Source organism: Chiloscyllium plagiosum, chromosome 1, assembly GCF_004010195.1.
Source record: "Chiloscyllium plagiosum isolate BGI_BamShark_2017 chromosome 1, ASM401019v2, whole genome shotgun sequence".
NCBI classification, from domain to species: domain Eukaryota; kingdom Metazoa; phylum Chordata; class Chondrichthyes; order Orectolobiformes; family Hemiscylliidae; genus Chiloscyllium; species Chiloscyllium plagiosum.
The window spans coordinates 22,962,800-22,984,125 of NC_057710.1; the positions used below are offsets into that span (position 1 = coordinate 22,962,800).

At 42.0% G+C, this 21,326-nt stretch overlaps 1 protein-coding gene across 2 annotated transcripts in view; it reads right to left on the reverse strand.

Moving 5' to 3' along the window:
• Positions 1 to 18,208: 18,208 nt before the first annotated feature.
• LOC122556123 (transmembrane protein 127) overlaps positions 18,209 to 21,326 on the reverse strand; it is a 47,995-nt gene continuing 44,877 nt past the window's right edge. For both annotated transcript variants that reach the window (XM_043702719.1, XM_043702636.1), the window contains one exon: positions 18,209 to 19,923. Coding sequence is in view for 1 of the 2 variants with exons in the window: in XM_043702636.1 (XP_043558571.1) it covers positions 19,655 to 19,923 (269 nt within the window). In the remaining variant the exon portion in view is untranslated. The remainder of the gene's footprint in view (positions 19,924 to 21,326) is intronic.

Below are 21,326 nucleotides of genomic sequence, written 5' to 3' on the forward strand. Positions count from 1 at the left end.
TACACATGAATAGAAGAGGTTTGAAGAGAGTTATTGAAGAGAGAAAATGATATACATGTAAAAGCAGGGGAGGTGAGAGTGATCTTCAATGATGCTGGGAATATATTACGATCCACTATATTTGATCTTGAGTCAATAATGCTAGTTTGTTTTTGGAGCTCAATCACACTTTAACCCTTTATGCCACATGCTTACAATGGGAGAGGGAAGTGGGTAGGAAGAGAATGGATGGACGTTCCCAGGATTCAGGACATTCTTGTGAAAGTAGACTGAGCAAGCTGGTCTTGTATTCTTTTAAGTTTTGAGGAATGAGAGGTGATCTCATCGAAACTTACAGAATACTTAAAGGGATAGACAGGGTAGGTGCAGGTAAGATGTTTCCTCTGACTGGGGAGTATAAAAACAGGGGCCACAATTTAAAAACAAGAGGGCTGCCACCTATGTCCAAGACAACAACATTATTTTCATTCAGAGATTATGAACCTTTGGAATTTTCTACCACACTGCTTTGGAGGCTCAGTCTTTGAATCCAGTTAAGGTACAGATTGAGAGATTTCTGATTACCAGTAAAGTACAGAGTTATGGGATTGCAGTGAATAAAAGACATTGAAGTGTTCAATCAGCCACGATCATAGAATTGTAGAGTTGTACAGCATGCAAGCAGACCCTTCAGTCCAACTCATCCATGCTGACCAGACATTCCAATTGAACATGATCCCATTTGACAGCATTTGGCCCATATCCCTCAAAACCCTTTCTATTCATGTACCCATCCAGGTGCCTTTTCAATGTTTTGGACTCCTCTATCCTGGAGAACAGATCTTGGCTACTCATTCTATCCATGCTCCTCATGGTTTTATAAATGTCTAAAATGTCATTCCTTAGCCACTGACACTCCAGAGAAAATAGCCCCAGCCTATTCATCCTCTCCCTGTAGCTCAAATTCTCCAACCCCAGCCACATCCTTGTAAATCTTTTCTGGACCCTTTCTAGTTTAATAACAGTTTTCCTATAGGAAAGAGGCCAGAACTGAATGCAGTATTCCAAAAGTGGTCTCAGTAATGTTAAATTGAACTGTGAGGCAGACTCAATGAACTGAATGGCCTACTCCTGATCCTATGGTACTACGAGGAAGGCTGCAATGAGATGGGAGTCTTTAACCAGAATTGTTTGTGTGGAGTAACTAATTTTAATGATTAATTTTGTAAGTGTAAAGTACAATTTATTTATGATCAATCAGTCTGATAAAGAAATTAATTGACATTTTCTAACTAACTTCAAAAGTCCGTTGATAATGGATATGAGTTGATGACAATAGTCCCAATTTGTACAACGTTGTATAATTCTGAAAGCTGATCAATGAAGTAAAGGTCAGACCCTGTCTCTGACAAACACTAGACATGAGCATTCATGAACATAGCAGATATAAATTCTCAAACACCAGCATAACCTTGCTGTGCGTGAACATCAAAGCATTGAGGACTACTCTCACGTGACCAGTTTAGTTTCTGAATTTGTCTTAATCAGCCAGACTCAATCTGGGATTATTCTGCTTTGGGTCTTGAAGTGTTTATTAATGTCAATATTCTTCTACATTAAAAGTTAAAAATCACACAACACCAGGTTATTATCCAACAGGTTTATTTGGAAGCACTAGCTTTCGGAGCACTGCTCCTTCATCAGGTGATTGTGGAGAATAAGATTGTAAGACACAGAATTGAAGCAAAAGTTTACAGTGTGATGTAACTGAAATTATATATTGAAAAATACCTGGATTGTTTCTTTCATATGTAAATCGTAAAACCTTTTTTAAATGTTACATTCTCAAGTGCACTTTAACAATTAACATTTTAGACCTCTGCTACACCACTATGACAGTTGCCTACTGCTCCACCCCCCGCCCTCATTTAAGGAACTCTAACCACAATGCCATGTTTTCTATCCTGGCTTAGAGGCAAAAGCTCAAGCAGGAGATCCCCTCGCGGATACAGGTCCAATGCTGGTCGGAGGAGGCAGAGGATCAACTCCGGTGCTGTCTGGATTCGGCTGATCGGTCCATATTCAAACAGTCCGCAGGTACTTTGGACGGGTACGCCACCACCATCATAGACTTTACCAGCAAGTGTGTGGAGGACTGTATACCGAGGAAGTCAATCCAGGTGTTCCCCAACAGGAAACCCTGGATGAATCAGGACATCCTGATGAAGGGATTTTGCCCAAAAAGTCGATTTTCCTGCTCCTCAGATGCTGTCTGACCTGCTGTGCTTTTCCAGCACCACTCTAATCTAGACTCTGATCTCCAGCATCTGCAGTCCTCTCTTTCACCTAGAACCTGCTAAAAACCAGGTGTGAGGCCTTCAGATTAGGAGAACCACTCAAATATAAGGAATCCAAGCATGACTTTCACTCAGCCATTAAGACAGCCAAGGACCAATACCGATCTAGAGACCCAGGCGGACATCCGGCGGTTATGGCAAGGACTGGATGACATCACAGGTTCTAATGAGACAGTGCAAGATAGCAGGCAATGACACATCCCTCCCAGATCATCTCAACACCCTATATGCTCACTTTGAGCAGAATTTCAGCAGAGAGGTAACACCTATTGCGACAAGTCCTGATGAACCTACCCCAACAGTCACTGCATCAGAGGTCAGATCAGTTTTCCTTTGTGTGAATCCAAGGAAAGTGATGGGACCAGATGGAGTACCAGGCCGTGCACTCAGAGCATGCGCAGGTCAACTGGCAGAGGTCTTCTCAGACATTTTCAACCTCTCCCTTCAGGAGGCCACAATCAGTGAAGATTAGGGACAATATTTCATCCTCACTAACATTCAACACTGGAGCCCCCCAAGGATGCGTACTCAGCCCCCGACTGTACTCCCTGTATACCTATGACTGCGTTGTCAAATACCAGACACATGCCATTTATAGGTTCGCTGATGAGACCATAATCGGTCGAATCTCAGATGGTGACGAAACAGACTACAGATGGGAGGTGGAAGACCTGGGAAAATGGTGCACTGAGAATAACCTAGCTCTCAATGCTGACAAAACCAAGGAACTCATTATTGACTTTTGGCAGGATGTTACTTATGTCCCCCTACACATTAACAGCACAGAGGTGGAGTGAGTGGAGAGTGTCAACCTCCTGGGAGTGGTCATCCACAACAAGCTTTCTTGGACTCTTCATGTGGAAGGACTGGGTTATAAAAGCCCACCAAAGTCTCTTCTTCCTCAGGTAGCTGAGGAAATTTGGCATGATGGGGAATACTCTTGCCAACTTTTATAGGAGCACCATCGAGTGTATTCTGTCTGGATGTATTGCTACCTGGTATGGCAACTGTACCATTCAAGGTCAGAGATGGTTACAGAGAGTGGTGAACTAGGCCCGGACAATCACAAAGGCCAACCTCCTATCTATAGAATCCATCTACCAGGCCCACTGTCAAGAAAAGGCCACCAGCATTCTCAAAGATTCATCCCACCCTGGGCAATGCTTTTCTACAACCTCTACCATCAGGGAGAGGGTACAGAAGCCTGAACACATGCACCAACCAGTTTTGAAACTGTCGTTAGAATACTGAATGGACGCAAAAACTCTTAACATTCGCCTGAACCTTTGTTGCTATTTACCTATTATTTACTGATCTATGCTACTTCACTCTGTGATCTGCCTGTATTGCTCGCAAAACAGAGCTTTTCACTGTGCCTTGGTACACATGACAATAAATTCAATTCAATTCAATTCATAATATATATCAATGGTTTAGACTGAAAGGCCTGATTAAGAGATCTATAAATGATCCAGAAGTTGGTCATGTTATTAATGACGATTTTATTATTTTATGACTTCTTTAATGTTTTATGATAATAATGGTTATGAAAAGGCATAAAAGCACAAGGTGTTGATACTTAAGATATAATAATAGAAGAAACACAGTCAGCATGTAGGTACAGCAAGCAATTTGAAAAGTAAATGATACATGGATTTTTATTGCAAGGGATGAGAGTACAAGAATAAAGACGTCTTGCTGCAATTATACAGGGCTTTTGTGAGATTACACCTTGATTAAGTTGTGCAGTTTGGTTCCCTACATTTAAGGCAGGGTATATTTGCATTGGCAAAAGTGAGGACTGCATATGCTGGAAATCAGAGTCTAGATTAGAGTGGTGCTGGAAAAGCACAGCCGCTCAGGTGGCATCTGAGGAGCAGGAAAATCGACCTTTTGGGCAAAAGCCCTTCATCATGAGGAGACAGTACAGCAAACGTTCACTAGATTGGTCCCTGCAATGATGGAATGATGAGGGGCTAAGTAAATCGAGACTATACTATCAAGAGTTTAGAACAATGTGAATACCATTGAATTGCACAAGATTCGAAGGGGATTGACAGGGGAGACGCAGAGTTTGTTTTACCTAGCTCAGGACTGTAGAACACAAGACTCTGAAAAAGGGACTGATCATTTAGGACTGAGAGGGAGGGAAATTTCTTCACTCAAAGGCATGTGGGTGCTCCATCAAAAAATAGATTTAAGCCCAAGAAAGGCCAAGTTTTAATCTCGAAGGATCTGAGGAAGGGGTAGGAATATACAGTTCAAGCCCAAGATCAGCTGTAATCGTATTAGTTGTCAGAGCAGCTCAACAGGAAATTTCTGGTGAAAATTGGCAAAAGTTTTTTACATCAATACAAGTCACAATCAAAATGTCAACAAATGTTGGTGTGCCTCCGAGGAATACAATGGGTTCCTCAGGTACTGAAACTGTGGATGTTATAAATTATTAAGTGAAAAATTATAAATTCTGGAAATAAGAGAGGAAATAAGAGAGAATAGGAGTAGGCATTGTAAATCAAAACTATTACTTTCACCAGAAGGTACTTAGAATATGCACAAATCTTAGCCAATAAGTTGTCAGGTTGTTTGTGATACATGGTCATCTTTCGTGGGCGGCACGGTGGCACAGTGGTTAGCACTGCTGCCTCACAGCGCCTGAGACCCGGGTTCAATTCCCGCCTCAGGTGACTGACTGTGTGGAGTTTGCACATTCTCCCCGTGTCTGCGTGGGTTTCCTCCGGGTGCTCCGGTTTCCTCCCACAGTCCAAAGATGTGCAGGTCAGGTGAATTGGCCATGCTAAATTGCCCATAGTGTTAGGTAAGGAGTAAATGTAGGGGTCTGGGTGGGTTGCGCTTCGGCTGGTCGGTGTGGACTTGTTGGGCCGAAGGGCCTGTTTCCATACTGTAATGTAATCTAATCTAATCCAATAATCTCCCCACATTGAATCAGAATCCCTACAGTGTGGAAACAGGCCATTTAGCACAGCAAGTCCACACCAACCCTCCAGACAGTATCCCACACCAGATCCATTCCCCTATTACTATACAGTTATCCCTAAATAATGCACCTAACCTACACACCCCTGAACACTATGGGCAATTTAACATGACCAATTCACCTGACCTGCACATCTTTGGATTGTGGGAGGAAAACGGAGCACCTGGAGGAAACCCACGCAGACATGGTGAAAATGTGCAAACTCCACACAGATACTTACCTGAGGCTGGAATTGAACCCGGGTCCAGTGCTAACCATTGAGTCACAGTGCCACCCTCCATTGATTGAGGAAGTTTGATATTTTTATTTTGCAAGGGATTATCTTGATATACTTATTAATCCCTTTAACTTGGTAGATGTAACTTCGGTGGAAAAGCATGGACTCTCAAATCCAAGTTAAATCTCAGTCATGGTTAATTGCTTTCATTTATAATATATTTTTACTGGAGTCTTGGTTCCTGACACACAAACATAGTGCAAATTATGGTCTGTGCAAAATGAAGACGTGCAGGAATAGAATGGAGAAGATCTTTTGCTGGTGTACAGATGTTGGGGTGAAACCACATCTGATGTACTGTGCACACTTTTGTCTCTTGATTATGAAAAACATAGAATTGCTTTTGGAAGTAGTTCAAGAAAGGTTCACTTAATTTATTCCCAGGTTGCAGTGGTTGCCTTATGAAGGAAGGATAAATGGGTCCTACCTGGTTGAAGTGCATTGTTTCATTTAGTTATTTGGATACAGAACTGGCTCGAAGGTAGAAGACAGAGGATGGTTATGGAGGGTTGCCTTTCAGACTGGAGGCCTGTGACCAGTGGTGTGCCATAAGGATCTGTGCTGGGTCCACTGCTTTTTGTCATTTATATAAATGATTTAAATGTGAACATTGAAGGTACTGTTAGTAAGTTTGCAAAATTCACCATAATTGAAGCGAAGGTTACCTCAAATAACAATGGGATCCTGATCAGATGGGCCAATTGGCCAAGGTGTGGCAGTGGAGTTTAATTTAGATAAATGTAAGGTGCTGCATTTTGGTAAGGCAAATCAGGGCAGGACTTGTACACTTATTGGTAAGGTCCTGGGCAGTGCTGCTGAACAGAGACCTTGGAGTGCAGGTATGCCATGCTTTGTCACAATTACTGGAGGTGGAGATTGTGGGCTGTGCAGGCAAGATTTTCCAGTCTCTATTTTCTCTGGGCAGTTGAGTGTTAAATTTCTTCTCACCTTTTTCAGTGCGTCTCCATACATTCAGCGCCCGGAGGTCACGGCTCTCTCTCAGATGTCCACTATTGCATATCTTGATTATAAGTGTCCAGCAAATTATGAACCAGTGAGCAGTTCTTTGTACACTATGTCTCTGGGTATGCATCTGTCATCCATCTGATGAATATGGTTGAGTGACCTTGTGGAGGTTTACAAAATTATGAGGGGCATGGGATAGGATCAGATACCTAAGGGGAAACTTTTTCCACACAGAGGGTAGTACGTGAATGGAATGAGCTGCCAGAGGATGTGGTGGAGGCTGGTACAATTGCAACATTTAAGAGGCATTTGGATGGGTACATGAATAGGAAGGGTTTGGAGGGATATGGACCAGGTGCTGGCAGGTGGGACTAGATTGGGTTGGGATATCTGGTCGGCATGGACGGGTTGGACCGAAGGGTCTGTTTGCATGCTCTACAACTCTGACTCCATGACCCTAAGACCTCTGAATTAGTGACCTGGTTTTGCGAAGAGATGCTGAGAAGAGAGATTGGAGACAGCGAAGGCAGAAACCATCGAGCCTTTTTTCTTGCCAGGAATATTTTGTCCAGGTTTCACTGCTGTGGGGGAGTATACTGAAATCACAGGCTTGGTAAAGTCATAGTTTGTTGTTTTCAGTCAGATTGCTGTCATTTCACAATCTCTTACTCAGCTTGGACACAACAGCTGTTGCTTTTGCAATATGTTGATTTGAAGTGACAGATTTAGACATCTCTGTCAAAGTAGCTATATATTGATCCCAAATGATTGCCTCAACCATCTCCCCTAGCCACCTTATCCTTCATGCTTCTAGGCAACAGGATGGAAAATCAAGATTGGTTTGACAATAGTGACACAGAAATCAACTTTGTGAAAATTTTAAAAAGTCTTGCCTTCAAGACAAATAAAAGCTGATTGAGCTGAAGGAAATAATTTACAATTATATGTCACTGAATGTATTTAAGACCGAGATAGATAGGTTCTTGATTGGTAAAGGGATCAAGGGTTACAGGGAGAAGACAGGAGAAACATATCAGCCATGATCGAATGAGAGGGCAGACTTGATGGGCCAAATGGCCTAACTTTGCTCCTATATATTTTGGTCTTATACAGCACTTTTCATGCCTCCTGGACATCAAAGCTCATAGACATACTTGCTGCAGGACTGGACAGGAGCAAGGGTGAGGACACTGGCTTAATTTTTATTGCTTTTAGCCAAGAGTCATTGTGACATTTGTAACAATCTGATTGCAAAAATTCTGTCTTTATCTCAGCAGGCATTAAAACTTCTAGTTAAAATGAGCAAAGTCACACAGCAGAAACACCTGCAGAGAAACCTACAACTGCACATCTTTACTGCAATTATGCTGTAGTGCAGTTTTACAACAGGCTGTTCAAGGAATTCAGTCTGTCCAACTCCCTCTAGTTCGGTGCCACTGATCTTCGATTGTACAGATCAGTGCCGCATATTCACTCAACTCTGACCATTTGCTTTGGGAATTCTCTCTGAAAGGAGAGACCATTAATCTTCAACAATAATTATTGGAGTTAACATCTTCACCACCTGTAGGGTGTGCTTTAATGTCTGGGCAGTTTGTTCTTGCTATATCCAGTGCATTTCAATGTGTGTTCTCTGTAAACAGGTTTAGAATTTTACATATGGTACACTGAAGAAATCTCTCCCTCAAATAGCATCATCAGTAATTCCATCTGCTTCACGGGGTGAAGATGGTTTGCAGTAAGGGACATCCCAGGTGAATAAATTAATTGTTAGAGGGAGGGAATCTGTCAACCTGTTTGTGGAATACATCTTCACGTGTGGGTCTCAGAGGGAGGGCCCTGTGGTGCCTGCAGCTTCTGTCAATCTCTCTCACCTTGAAAATGTCCTTTAAACCTGGGCATTACCTCAGCCTCAGTCACCATAGAAACCATATCAGTTTGTATTCTGCTGCCACCTTCTGGGATGTCCAGGTATAACGGGACTCCTTGGGCTGCAAAACTTATGCAATGAAGTGGAAGGAAAATGGAAATTTGTTCCCACCCTGATAAATAAATATCATTGAAGAATACCATGCACACTGTATCTGGGGAGTCATTGTACAAGTGTTCTCTCTCACACACACATTCACACAGAAATGTTTCCCCCTAAAAGGCCAGAAACTTTATTTATTTGCTGTTGTCACAGTCGTAGTTGCAGACATAAGCAACAGCCCGGTCAACGGCCAGATGGAATTCTTCAAGGCCATCTTCAATTTTAGTCAGCGGACACTATTTGACAATGTGAGTCATTGTTTGGGCTGTTCCAGAGCTGCTTCCTGAAGTTGCAGCAAGCGAGGGCTGCAGAATAACTTGATTGTTTCAGAACGTGGCTGAAGAGCTTCAGGGCGGAGGAGATGACCAGGGGGTCGCAGTGAGAAAGAGAGACTCACTGAGATCTTTGCAAAAGGAGGAGGAAAATTTCTTCAAGATGGGCAACCTTGGAAGACTCTTCACAAGAGCGATGAAGGAACAATGATACAAGCCTAAGTAAGGACAGTCAAGGGGATTGACTGTTCCAAAGCTCTTGTTATAGCTTCCACGGTCCATTCTTTTGAACCCATCCAGAACGGTACTCTCCATCTCCACCACAATCTAAGTCCTGTCCGACCATCATTTCCATCAAAGCAAGAACCTCAAAATATTAATTTTTGACAAGAACATTTGAAGACGCAGAGGATGGTGCGTGTATGGAATGAGCTGCCAGAGGAAGTGGTGGAGGCTGGTACAATCGCAACTGTACATCTCTCTGACTCTATGAGTCTATGTCAAAACCATTTTCTTCTCAACCCATGTGTTGTGCATACCCTTGGCTAGATCAGCATTAAATGTTCACCTGTCATTTCCCTGTAGTAGGTGGTAGTGAGCTCCATTCTTGAACAGTTGCACTCCTTGTGATATAGATACACCCACAGGGCTGTTAGGAAGAGAATTGCAGGATTCTGACCCAGGAATAACAGCAGTACAGTTCCAAGTCAGGATGCTGTTGGACAAGGAGAAGTAGTGCCCTTTCCTTTCTAAGTGATGGAGGTGGTGGGATTAGAAAGTGCTTGGTGAGTTGCTACAGCATATAAAAGCTCTGAAGAAGTCGCTTAGACTCAAAACATTAACTTACTCTCTCTCCATGGATGCTGTCTGACCCGCTGTGATCTCCAGCATTTGTTGTTTTCAGTACAGATGCCAGCATCTGCAGTAATTCGCTCCTATAAAAGGTGTAATACATGGCTGCCACTCTGCATCAGTGATGCAGCTATTTAAAGTGATGGATGAGATGCCAAACAGGATGTTTTGTTGTGGATGGTGACAATCTTCCTGAGTGTTGTTGGAGCTGCACCAATCCAAGCAAGTGAAGAATATTCCATCACTCTCCATCTTGAAGATGGTAGTTAGGCTTTCAGGAGGCAGGAAGAGAGTTACTTTCCATAGAATTCCATAGAAGTTTGATTTGCTTTTGTACTTAGCTGGTCCAGATAGCTGATCAATAGTGACCCATAGGATATTGGTGGTTTGGGATTCAGCAATGGTAATGCCGTTGAATATAGTGGGAAATGTTGATATTCCTCTTTGTTGGGCATGTCATTGCCTGATTTCTGAGTCCCTGAACTGTGGTTTCACAGAGCTAGAAGAGGACAAAAATCAGTAATAGGACCAGCAGTGTCATTCAATCCCAATCCAATTGATAAAGTATAAAAGCAAACATTAATTCTTCTCTAAATAATTGGTTACAAAATTACATATAACTGCTGCTTGCCTACACAATTTCCCAGCTGCCTCATTTTACAGTTTTTTGAGCAACTAAAAATCAAATAAAGCAAATTAACTATGAACTGCCCCTTAAAGGGGCACCATACCTAAATCAAAAACTTCAAATACAACTTATCAAATTAAATTAAAATATCATTCCTGGATGGTTGTTGATTCTAGACCCTGTCGCACCTACCCATTTCAGAAGACCTAAAGTACACCGTAGACATCATGTGCTTCTCTTTCCAAGGACTGGACATAGCCACAAAAGAGAAAGGCAAGCAATAGGGCTGAACAACTCCCTCACCCATCCATTGCCTGGACCTTTCAACAGCCAGGAAAATCGAGGTTTGGGCCAGAGCCCTTCATCAGGAATGAGGCTGGGAGCCTCAGAGGTGGAGGGATAAATGGCAGCGGGGGGGCTGGGGAGAAGGTAGCTGAGAGCGCAATAGGTGGATGGAGGTGGGGGTAAAGGTGATAGGTCGGAGAGGAGGGTGGAGCGGATACATGGGAAGGAAGATTGACAGGTGGGACAGGTCATGAGGATGGTGCTGAGCTCGAAGGTTGGAACTGGGATAAGGTGGCAGGAGGGGAAAAGAGGAAACTGGTGAAGTCCACATTGATGCCCTGGGGTTGAAGGGTCCCAAGGCGGAAGATGAGGCACTCTTCCTCCAGGTGTCGGGTGGTGAGGGAGTGGCGATGGAGGAGGCCCAGGACCGGTATGTTCTCGGCAGAGTGGGAGGTGGAGCTGAAATTTTCAGCCACAGGGCGGTGGAGCTGATTAGTGTGGATGTCCCGGAGATGTTCCCTAAAGCGCTCTGAGAGAAGGCGTCTAGTCTCCCCAGTGTAGAGGAGACCGCATTGGGAGCAACGGATACAATAAATGACATTGGTGGATGTACAGGTGAAACTTTGATGGATGTGGAAGGGTCCGTTAGGGCCTTGGACGGAGGTGAGGGAGGAGGTGTGGGCGCAGGTTTTGCAATTCCTGCAGTGGCAGGGGAAGGTGCCAGGATGGGATGGTGGGTTGTTGGGGGGTGTGGACCTGACCAGGTAGTCATGGAGGGAACAGTCTTTGCAAAAAGCAGATAGGGGGTGAGGGGGGGAATATATCCCTGGTGGTGGGTTCCATTTGTAGGTGGCAGAAATATCGGTGGACGATGCGATGTATGTGGAGGTTGGTGGGGTGGAAGGTGAGGGCCAAGGGGGGTTCTGTCCTTGTTGCAGTTGGAGGGGTGGGGTTCAGGGGTGGAGAAGCAGGATGTAGATGAGATGCATTGAAGGGCATCTTCAACCACATGGGAGGGGAAATTTCAGTCTTTAAAGAAGGAGGCCATCTGGTGTGCTCTATGGTGGAACTGGTCCTCCACCTTACACCAGTTCCAACCTTCCAGTTCAGCACCACCCTCATGACCTGTCCACCTGTCAATCTTCCTTCCCATGTATCCGCTCTACCCTCCTCTCCGACCTATCACCTTTAACCCCACCTCCAACCACCTATTGCACTGTTACCATCTTCCCAGCCCCACCCCCTTCCCATTTATCTCTCCACACCCAAGGCTCCCAGCTTCATCTCTGATGAAGGGCTCTGGCCTGAAACGTCGATTTTTCTGCTCCTCGGATGCTGCCTGACCTGCTGTGCTTTTCCAGCAACACTCTCTCAACTCTGACCTCCAGCATCTGCAGCCCTCACTGTCTCCTTTAAACAGCCTTTAGACACAGGATCCAGCTGGAGAGAAGATTCATTTGATCTGCCTGTCCTTCCGTACCAAGTGTGACTCTCTTTATTAAACGATGCCTTTCACCTATGTACGTACCTTAATACAATAATCTTACCGTTAACAGGCAGCGCTGGCAAGGCCAACATTTATTGTTGGTCCCTAATTGCCCTTTCAACAACACTTGCTTGAACTGCTGTAGTCATTGGGCTGATAGCAAGGGAGTTCCAGGATTTTGACCCAGTGACAGGGAAGGAATGGCGATATATTTCCAAGTCGGGATGGTGAGCAACTTGGAAGGGAACTTGTAGGTGGTGGTGGTCCCATGTAGCTGCTGCTAGTGTCCTTCAAGGTTGTAGAAGTTTTGAAAGATAGTACAGTTAGTACAGAAGTGAGTTCTTTAGTACAGAGCAGTCTTGGTGAGTTCTTTAGAAGGAGAAAACACTGAAGACTAACAGAAAATTAATTTATATTATTTCACAGAGCAGGTTGTGCAGCACATTTCCTTATAACGTGATACATTTGGCCTTAATCTTTGCACATACTTTATTCTGCAGAGTTCATTGCTTGCTCCCCAAAAACTCAAAGTAGAAATAAATTCTTATCCTCAGCTTTAATTTTATAAAAGAAAATGCACACTGACAATTAAATGCAAAATGAATGAAACGTATAGAGAAAAGGTCAGTTGAGATAAAACAGGAAAACAGGTGGCTGCTAATTCACATCATATTCTTATCTACAGAAATTACAATTAAGTGCCAAAACAATTTGCATATCTAGCTTCCAACACAGTGTGATAATTTCTAGTTTACCTTGTGATGGAGCCACTTTCATTAGCTCAGTGCAGCAGTATTATACCATGTCTCTTCAGATTTTAACAACATACTCCTTGCTAGAACTCTGCCTCTGCAAAACTGATTCACTCACAACGATCGACGATTTTCCTGCTCTCGGATGCTGCCTGACCTGCTGTGCTTTTCCAGCATCATTCTGATCTAAACTCTAATTTCCAGCATCTGCAGACCTCACTTTTGCCCAGCTCCCAAGAGATCTATCTGCCTCTATCCTCCCTTTCCCAAGCCTTTCTCAGCCCACTTTCAGCTTTTCATATAAGACCATAAGGCATAGGTGGCCATTTGGCCCATCCACCTGCTCCACTATTCAGTGAGTTCCTGGCTGATCTGATAAACACCAACTCTACGTACCTGCTTTTCTCCATAATCCTTCTTACATTACTGATTAAAGGTTTTTCTCGAATATATTTAACAACCAGCCCCTACAGCCCTCTTTATTCTTCCTGCAAAAGTATATAATCTCACAGTTTTCCACATTACGTTCTATCTGCCAAATGTTTGCCCACTCACTTAATATTTCTATCTCCTTCTGCAGACTTTTTGTGTTATTTTCAGAACTTGCCTTCCCACCAATTGTTGTGTCATCCACAAGCTTGGCAATAATACAGTCACTTCCCTAATCCATCATTACTTGTATGCATGTTGTATGTAATATTGTAATGGTGGCCCCCGGCATTGTTTCCCATGGCACACCACTGCTTATAAGTTACCATTATGAAATTCTATTTTTACCCAAACTCTCTATCTTCTACCGGTTAACTAACCCTCTCTTCACTTTAATATAATACTCCTAATACCATTAGCTCTTATCTTATCAAGTAGTCTAACGTGCAGTACCTTTTCAAACACCTTTAGAAAATCCAAATACAATATATTCACTAGTTCCCCTTTATTTATCCTGTTTGTTATTTCCTCAGAGAATTCTAAAACATTTGTCTGGTGTGAATCCCTTTCCTGAAGCCAAGCTGACTTTATTTGATTATGTATTTCGAAATGTGCTGCTATTACATGTTTTATAATAGACTCTAACATTTTCCCAAAGACTAATGTTAAACTACCCTGCCTATAGTGAACTTTTTTTTAGTCTCCTTGGCTTTTTGAATAAGGATATTACACTGGCAGTTTTCTAATCCTTTGGACCTTTTCCAGAACCTAATAATTCTTGGAAGGTGACTACCAGTGCATCCATTATCTCTGTAGCTACTTCCTTCAATATCCTATGATGCAACTTATCAGATCTGGGGGCATTTATTAGTCTTTAGTCCGATTAGTTTCGATCACAACTTTTCTCTAGTAATCAATATTGTATTATATTCCCTTCCCTACTTGTCAAGTTATTTAGTAATTTGGAATGCCAGTGTCTTCCACTGTGAAAGATGATGCAAAGTATTTGTTCAAATCCTCTGCCATTTCCAGTTTTCCCACTATTATTTCTCAGCCTCATCCTATATGTTTCAATAAGATTTCTCTTACTAAACTCTAATGGATAAGGGCTTAACCTGTTTAGCTATTTTTGATAAGTCAACCCCTCCAGCCTAGTGAATCTCTTTTGAGCTGCCTCCAATGACAGTATATCCTTTAATAAATACAGGGACTAAAACTGTATTTGTACTCCAGGTGTAACCTCACCAATAGCCTGTACAGTTGTAACAAGAATTCCCTAGTTTTAAACTCCAACACCCTAGCAATAAAAACTAAAATTTTATTTGCCTTCTTAATTACTTGCTACACCTGCAAGCTAACTTTGTGTTTCATGGATAAGAACATCCACTGTCTTTGTTGCAGAGAATAGCATCTATTCCCCAACTATGCCATCCCCAATTACTACTATATTCCATCCCCCCCCACACCCGCCATTTAAATGGCACTCTCTACCAATGTTTTGCACCAGTTCACTCATCCTCCCTGCAGTTTGTGCCCTCATCCACACCAGGAGTAAGAAGTTGATTTGGACTGACTACTACTGTCAGTCACCTTGGCGGGCAACTTACATTAAACAAACAGTAATGCGTCAAGAGACTAATATCATCTTTTTCTGTTGGTGCATCTTCAAAAATAAATGTTGGTCAAAGTTACAAATGATATCCTTCTTATGAATGGTTGTAGGGTTTCCATCCCTTTTTCATAACACCCTCAGAATAAAGAATAAAGGGTCGCACATTTAAGACAGGGACGAGGAGGAATTTTGTTCTCAGTGGGTAGTGATCCTGTGAAATTCTCAACCACAGAAGACTGTCAAGTCTGGGTCATTAGGTATATTCAAGACTAAGAGATTTTTAACTAGTAAGGGAATGAGGGGGAAACACAGCAAAGTGGAGTTGGGGGTTATAAAACCATTCACAATCTTATTGAAATGCTTGCTTCTGCTCCTACATTTTGTGTTCTTATTCTTACCTAGTCCAGCACCATGGAACAGCCCTTTGTCCTAGATCCCTGCCTCAATACGGACAGCACATGTCCTTACCTTCTAGCCTCCTGCAGCATCATCTTACACAAGAAGCTAAGTATCAGGAGCAGGAGTAGACCATTCAGCCTATTGGAATGTTTCCACTTTACAGGGCATTGAATCCTGTGCGCAGCTTTGGTCTCCTTATTTAACAAAAGGTGTTAATGCATTGGAAACAGTTCAGAGCAGGTTTGCTAAATTGACATATAAAAGGAGGGGGATGTATTATGAGGATGGGTTAGACAGATGGGCTTGTTTCCATTGGAATCTAGAAAAGTGAAGGGTGACCATAGAACCTGAACAATGATGACAAGGTGAATGTGGAAATGTTTCCTCTTATGGGTGAATCCAGATCTCGGAGACACTGCTTAATGATTGAGACGTGCCCTTTTATGACAGGGATGAAGTGAAATGACTTCCCTCAGAGGATTGTGCAACTTTGGAACTTTCTGTCTCCGAAAGTGGTGGTCGCCTGAACATTGAATATTTTTAAGGCAGAGGTTGATAGATATTTGCCAGAAAAGGATATCAGGGTCGATGGAAATTTGGAAATTGAAATACGGGTGAGCCGTGATCTTATTGATTGGCAGAGCAGGTGGAGGGGCAAATCTGCATATTTGCAATTGCAATAAATATTATTCCTTTTCTTTTTCAAAATAAACCAAAGCTATTTACAGTCACAGTTCAAAAACACTTCAGTAGCAAATATATCCTTTTAAAAAGAAGTGAGGAAAGGCCATGTTACCACCTTCATGCCCCACCTACCTCTCACCGTCTCTGATAGCAATGCTAGGATGCAATCATTTAGTTCCGAAGATGTCAGTCTTTCGTCTAGTCCCTTAGGTTTTTCTGCTGATAATAACTCAAGTTCATCACTCTTGAAAAACAATCACCTGTTCCTGGAATACCTTTATTAACATGCTTTGAAATATCAAAGAAAGAAGTGTTCATCCAATTTCAAGTGTTAGACGTCATATATATATATGTTTTCACTGCAATGAATGACTACAGGACTCTGCTTCATTAGGGTTGGCCATAACATTGGCCAACATTGTGTATGTGCTACCATGGATTATGGTCCTTTTCCCATTTGGGGGAATTCAAGACAGAACAAACCACTGCTTGGAAACTCTGGAGTAATTATCTGAAGTGATCTGAATATTCAGAGCCCTTGAAAAGTAACAACTTTCAACATGTATCAGCGAAACAGGCCCCAGGATGGCTTTAATTGACCAGAAATCTGGAATAACTTATATTGCTTTCTTTTTAGTTTTGATGGAGACCATTGCTTATATTTTCATTCGGCTGAACACATTATGAATCCTTGGCTGAGTTTCAACGGTCTAAATCTTTACAGGGGGGTAGATAGGATTACATTTTGCTTGTTGTTTAACAAGTTGTTGTTAATAATAATTTATCTGCCCCTGATATGTTTAATTTGTTTTTGCAACAGATTTATTACTTTGGGGGATTCAATCTTCTTAACTCAGTTTTATAAATGAGATATTTTCTCCTTTCAGTGTGAATTGTGTTTGCATGACAGGGTATATTAAATTGTGAGAAGTATTTTTCCTCTCTGCATAATTCCTGATATCTTCCCATACACTGAGTAGCAATGGAGGGAATGGGAGTAACAGAGAGTATGGATGGGGAATGTCGAGCACAAGAAAGAATAGAAGGATATGTGAGGAGTGTGTGTTTGAGGCCTGATACTCATCTTTAAAACTGGGTCAATATCACAATAAACAGGAGTGTTCTAACCTGCTAGCTTAGCTATAGGCCTTCTTTTATTCTCACCACCGGTCTGCCTCTGGGGTTGATCGACCCACTCAATATGCCCATGTTCTAATCGGTTCCCCAGAGTGAAAATACAGCAAACAGGGATAGCTTTGAAGGAGATGGACCTGCCAGGACAGGACGTTACCTGACTTGATGGAAATCCACCAAAATATTTGGTCAATATATCTGCAATTTCTCATTCCTAGGTCAATATATCTGCAATTTCTCATTCCTATATCTATTCCTGTTTCTGTCTCCAATGAAACATTTTCTTCAGCTACTTTCATGTATTAGCTCATAATTCCTCCCTTTTTCATTGCTTTGAGGTCAACGTTTGCCGATTTCTACAACTTTGCCACTCATCAGGCTTGCTTGTGTTTGGCACAATATTATAAGCCTATTCTTTTAAGTTAGTACTAACCTTAGTTCTTTAATTAGATCCTCAATGTCACTTGTCAACTTAGAACATAGAACATAACAGCACAGCACAGGTCTTTCAGCCCTCGATGTTGTGCCAACTTCTTCTCTTCCTAAGCTATGTATCTTTAGTTCTTCCATACAGGTGACTTATACACTTTTTCTCTGTATCTTAATAAATACAAGTGACAATAAATTACGATAAAATAAAAAAATCTTTTATACTTTTCTGCTCCTTGCTATAATTTTTCCAGCAGGCCCCTCAACATGTCTTTGTTGAAAGATTCTCAGATGTGGGCAATACTGACCAGATGTGTGTTTGCGTGTGTGTGTGTATTACCCTTCCCTAGATGGGGCTCTTACATTTTTGAGGTAATTATACTCAATAGGAAATTGTAAGACAATGATCAAGGATTGCAACAAATTTAGAGGTGAGGTCAATTCCAGCACTGCAACAAAGTTCCACATCAGCATGCCAGCGATGGTCAACTGGATTTTCAACCGTCTGTGCATTTGAGGCAATATATAAATATTGGTCAGCATCGTCTTGGTAGTAACCCTATTATTCCAGTTTGGTCCTGAAAAAGGAGGTTTCCTTATCTTACCTTGACCCAGAAAAACCAGACGGAGACATTTGGAAGCTTCACTGGTGTTTATTCATGCATTTGTAAGTGAGAAACATGCTTCCCATGAGGAAACCGGATCTCCCTGAGCTGTTACAAAACTCTGATTTTTATATTACTTTTTACATGAACGTTACATGATTTGAAAGTACCAGCAACCTATAATACATATGATTACATTCATTCAATCATTCATCATCTGCTGTGGCAGGATTTGAACCCAGGTTCCCAGAAAGACCTGTGCTGTGCTGTTATGATCATTCAATCATGTTTGAATGGTAAGTTAACACAAGGGCACACACACAGGTAATGGGGAAACAAACAGACGGCCAACCGCTGTCTTTAATCTCGTTTTGATGGGACACCTAACCTTTACTTACTGTAACATCCTATCTGTTCAATGCTCCAGTAACATCTTAGGGTGGCATGTCTGCCTCGTTTGTTCTGCTGACATATCTGACCCTAAGTGGCCTCAATAAGCTGAATTAATAAAAGATAAGGGAAGAAAAGGCAATAAGAGCTGGAATAGGCCATTTGGCTTCTTTAGCCTGCCCTCCATTCCATAAAATCACAGCTGAATTGATTGTCATCTCAACTTGACTTTCCTGTCTGCCTCTCCAGAACCTTTGTCAATCAAAAACCTGTCTAACTCAGTATATTCAAAGGCACCGGCTCCAATTGTCAGGATTAGATAATAATTTCAAAGGTTTAAGGCTTTCTGAAACATGCAGTCATTTATTTAAATTCTTTGCACGTTTCTAGACTCCCTCATGAGGGGAAACATGCTCCTTTAACGACAGATGTGGCTTTGAAATGGAGGAGAGCTCTGCTCCTTGGTCAACCATATTCATTTGGGCATACTTGATGTCCATCAGTCATCCAATACTGATTTACCAAAAGTCAGAGCATTGGGACAAAAAAAAGATCATTAGAAATTCTTCAGAAAAGGAAAAGGAACAGTGACAATGAAAGTCACTGGATAGCATTCAGGAATCAAAGGAGCATCTGATTTGACCATTTGACCTTTAGCCAGGACATGAAGGTTAATCGTAATGTTCCATCAGCTGCCATAACTCAGGCTGACAAAGTCAGCACAATACAGGGGGTCAAGGTTGCGCTGTACAGCTCAGTATCTTTTATTGATTTTGATCAGTGATTGAGCCAGCCCTTCAGAAAAGCTACTTCAATTGTTGTCAAAGAATAATAAATAACAAAAACAAAACTGATCAGCGAAACATTAAAGCATCTTTTCTCTTTCTCAGCTTTTCAGCTTTCAATAACCAGTGGTAAAAATCATTGGCCCTTTTCATTTTAAACTGACCAGTTCCCTCTGCATTGTTGGCTGCCCAATGTCCCTGGGTGCTGCATTTCTTCACAGTTAAAATGCGATCAGAACCCTAGGTCAACTGGACAGCTCCAAACAAGTACATGGTGATGCAGTGCAAGATGTTTAGCCAAATCTAGTCATTGTCTTGGCATTGTTCATGTGTTACCAGAGTGGACTCTTCTTCTGTTCTGCTCCCCAGCAGTCTTGGGTCCTTCAACAGGGACTTGTGTAGACTTAGGGCTGAGGCAGTTACTGAAAACATCACACCAAAGACAGCAATCACAAAACTTTCACCCAGGGTTGCCTGCGTCGCTATCTTCTGAAATTCCTTTCTCCTCAGTTTTGTCTTCACCTGAAAGAACAGGTATGAGCATAGTGCCAATGACACCATGTCCAAAGTGGCTGCAAAACAGAAAATCAAAGCAGTCTCATCATTCATTCTAACAACAAGACTTTTCAATAGATTTGATGGGGTAATGGTATCTCTCATATTGCTGATGTTATCTCCTAGATTCCCCAAGTCTGTGCAAGTCTCTGTTGAGTTAACCCTAAATTGAGATAACCTCATATCTACACAAGCCCCTGGACTCTTCAAAAGACTTAATCAGAGAAAGTCTTGTAACACACTGGCTGAGGGTTACCTTAACAATATGTGAATGGTTGCACTAGCAACTTCCATTTCTATATAACTGTATATGCACAGAATTTTACCTACCCACAGATTAGAGACAGGATAAATGGGATAGGTGGTAAGGGAAGCAAGTCCAGTAATTGAAGAGGTGACAATCTAGTGGTATTAATCCTGAGACCTAGGTAAGGTTCTGGGAACCTGGGTTCAAATCCTGCCACAGCAGATGATGAAATTTAAAGCCAATAAAAATCTAGAATTAAGAGTCTAAAGATGATCATGAAACCATTATCAGAAAAAGCCATTTGTTCACTAACGTCCTTTAGGGAAAGAAACTGCCATCTTTACCTGGTCTGGCTGACACGTGACTCCAGACCTACAGCAATGTGCAATTAGGGATGGGCAATAAATGCTGGTCTAGCAAGCTATGCCCTCATCGAATGAATTTATCAAGAGCCAAATGCATTGCCAAATGAAAGTGCATTTAAGGAACTATCCAAAATGCGGCAAATTAATGGCTGATTAATGCGCATTCAGAATAGTATTGACAGCAAGCAATAATCAGATATTCAACTCAGGTGTTGATTCTGTATAGATTACAAAGGAGAAATTCTGAACGTTGCATTGCTTCAGAACCTCCAACATGCCCACAGGAAATCAAAATATGTCAAACTCAACAATCACAATAAATATATTTTGGCCTTTGTTGCTGTCTTGTCAAAATTTCACTATTTACCCTTTCACATTTTTCAACTGGAATTTGGAATGTGTCTTTTCCTTGCTTGAGGTTATTAATTTTAATACTGTAAAGAACATCAAGATCCATTGCTACTAACGCCTAACAACTGCTCCTTATGGGGTCCAGAGACATAGAGTCATACAGCATGGAAAATGACCCTTCAGTCAACTTGCCCATGCTGATCAGGTTTCCTAAACTGAGCGAGTCCCATTTGCCTACATTTGGTCCATATCTCTCTAAACCTTCCCTATTCATGTACCTGTGCAAATGTCTTTTAAACACTGTAATTGTACCTGCCTCTACCACTTCCTCTGAGACAAAAAAACTGCAGATGTTGGAATCCAAAGCAGACAAGCAGGAGGCTGGAAAACAACAGCAAGCCAGGCAGCTTCAGGAGGTGGAGAAGTCGATGTTTCGGGTGTAACCCTTCTTCAGGAC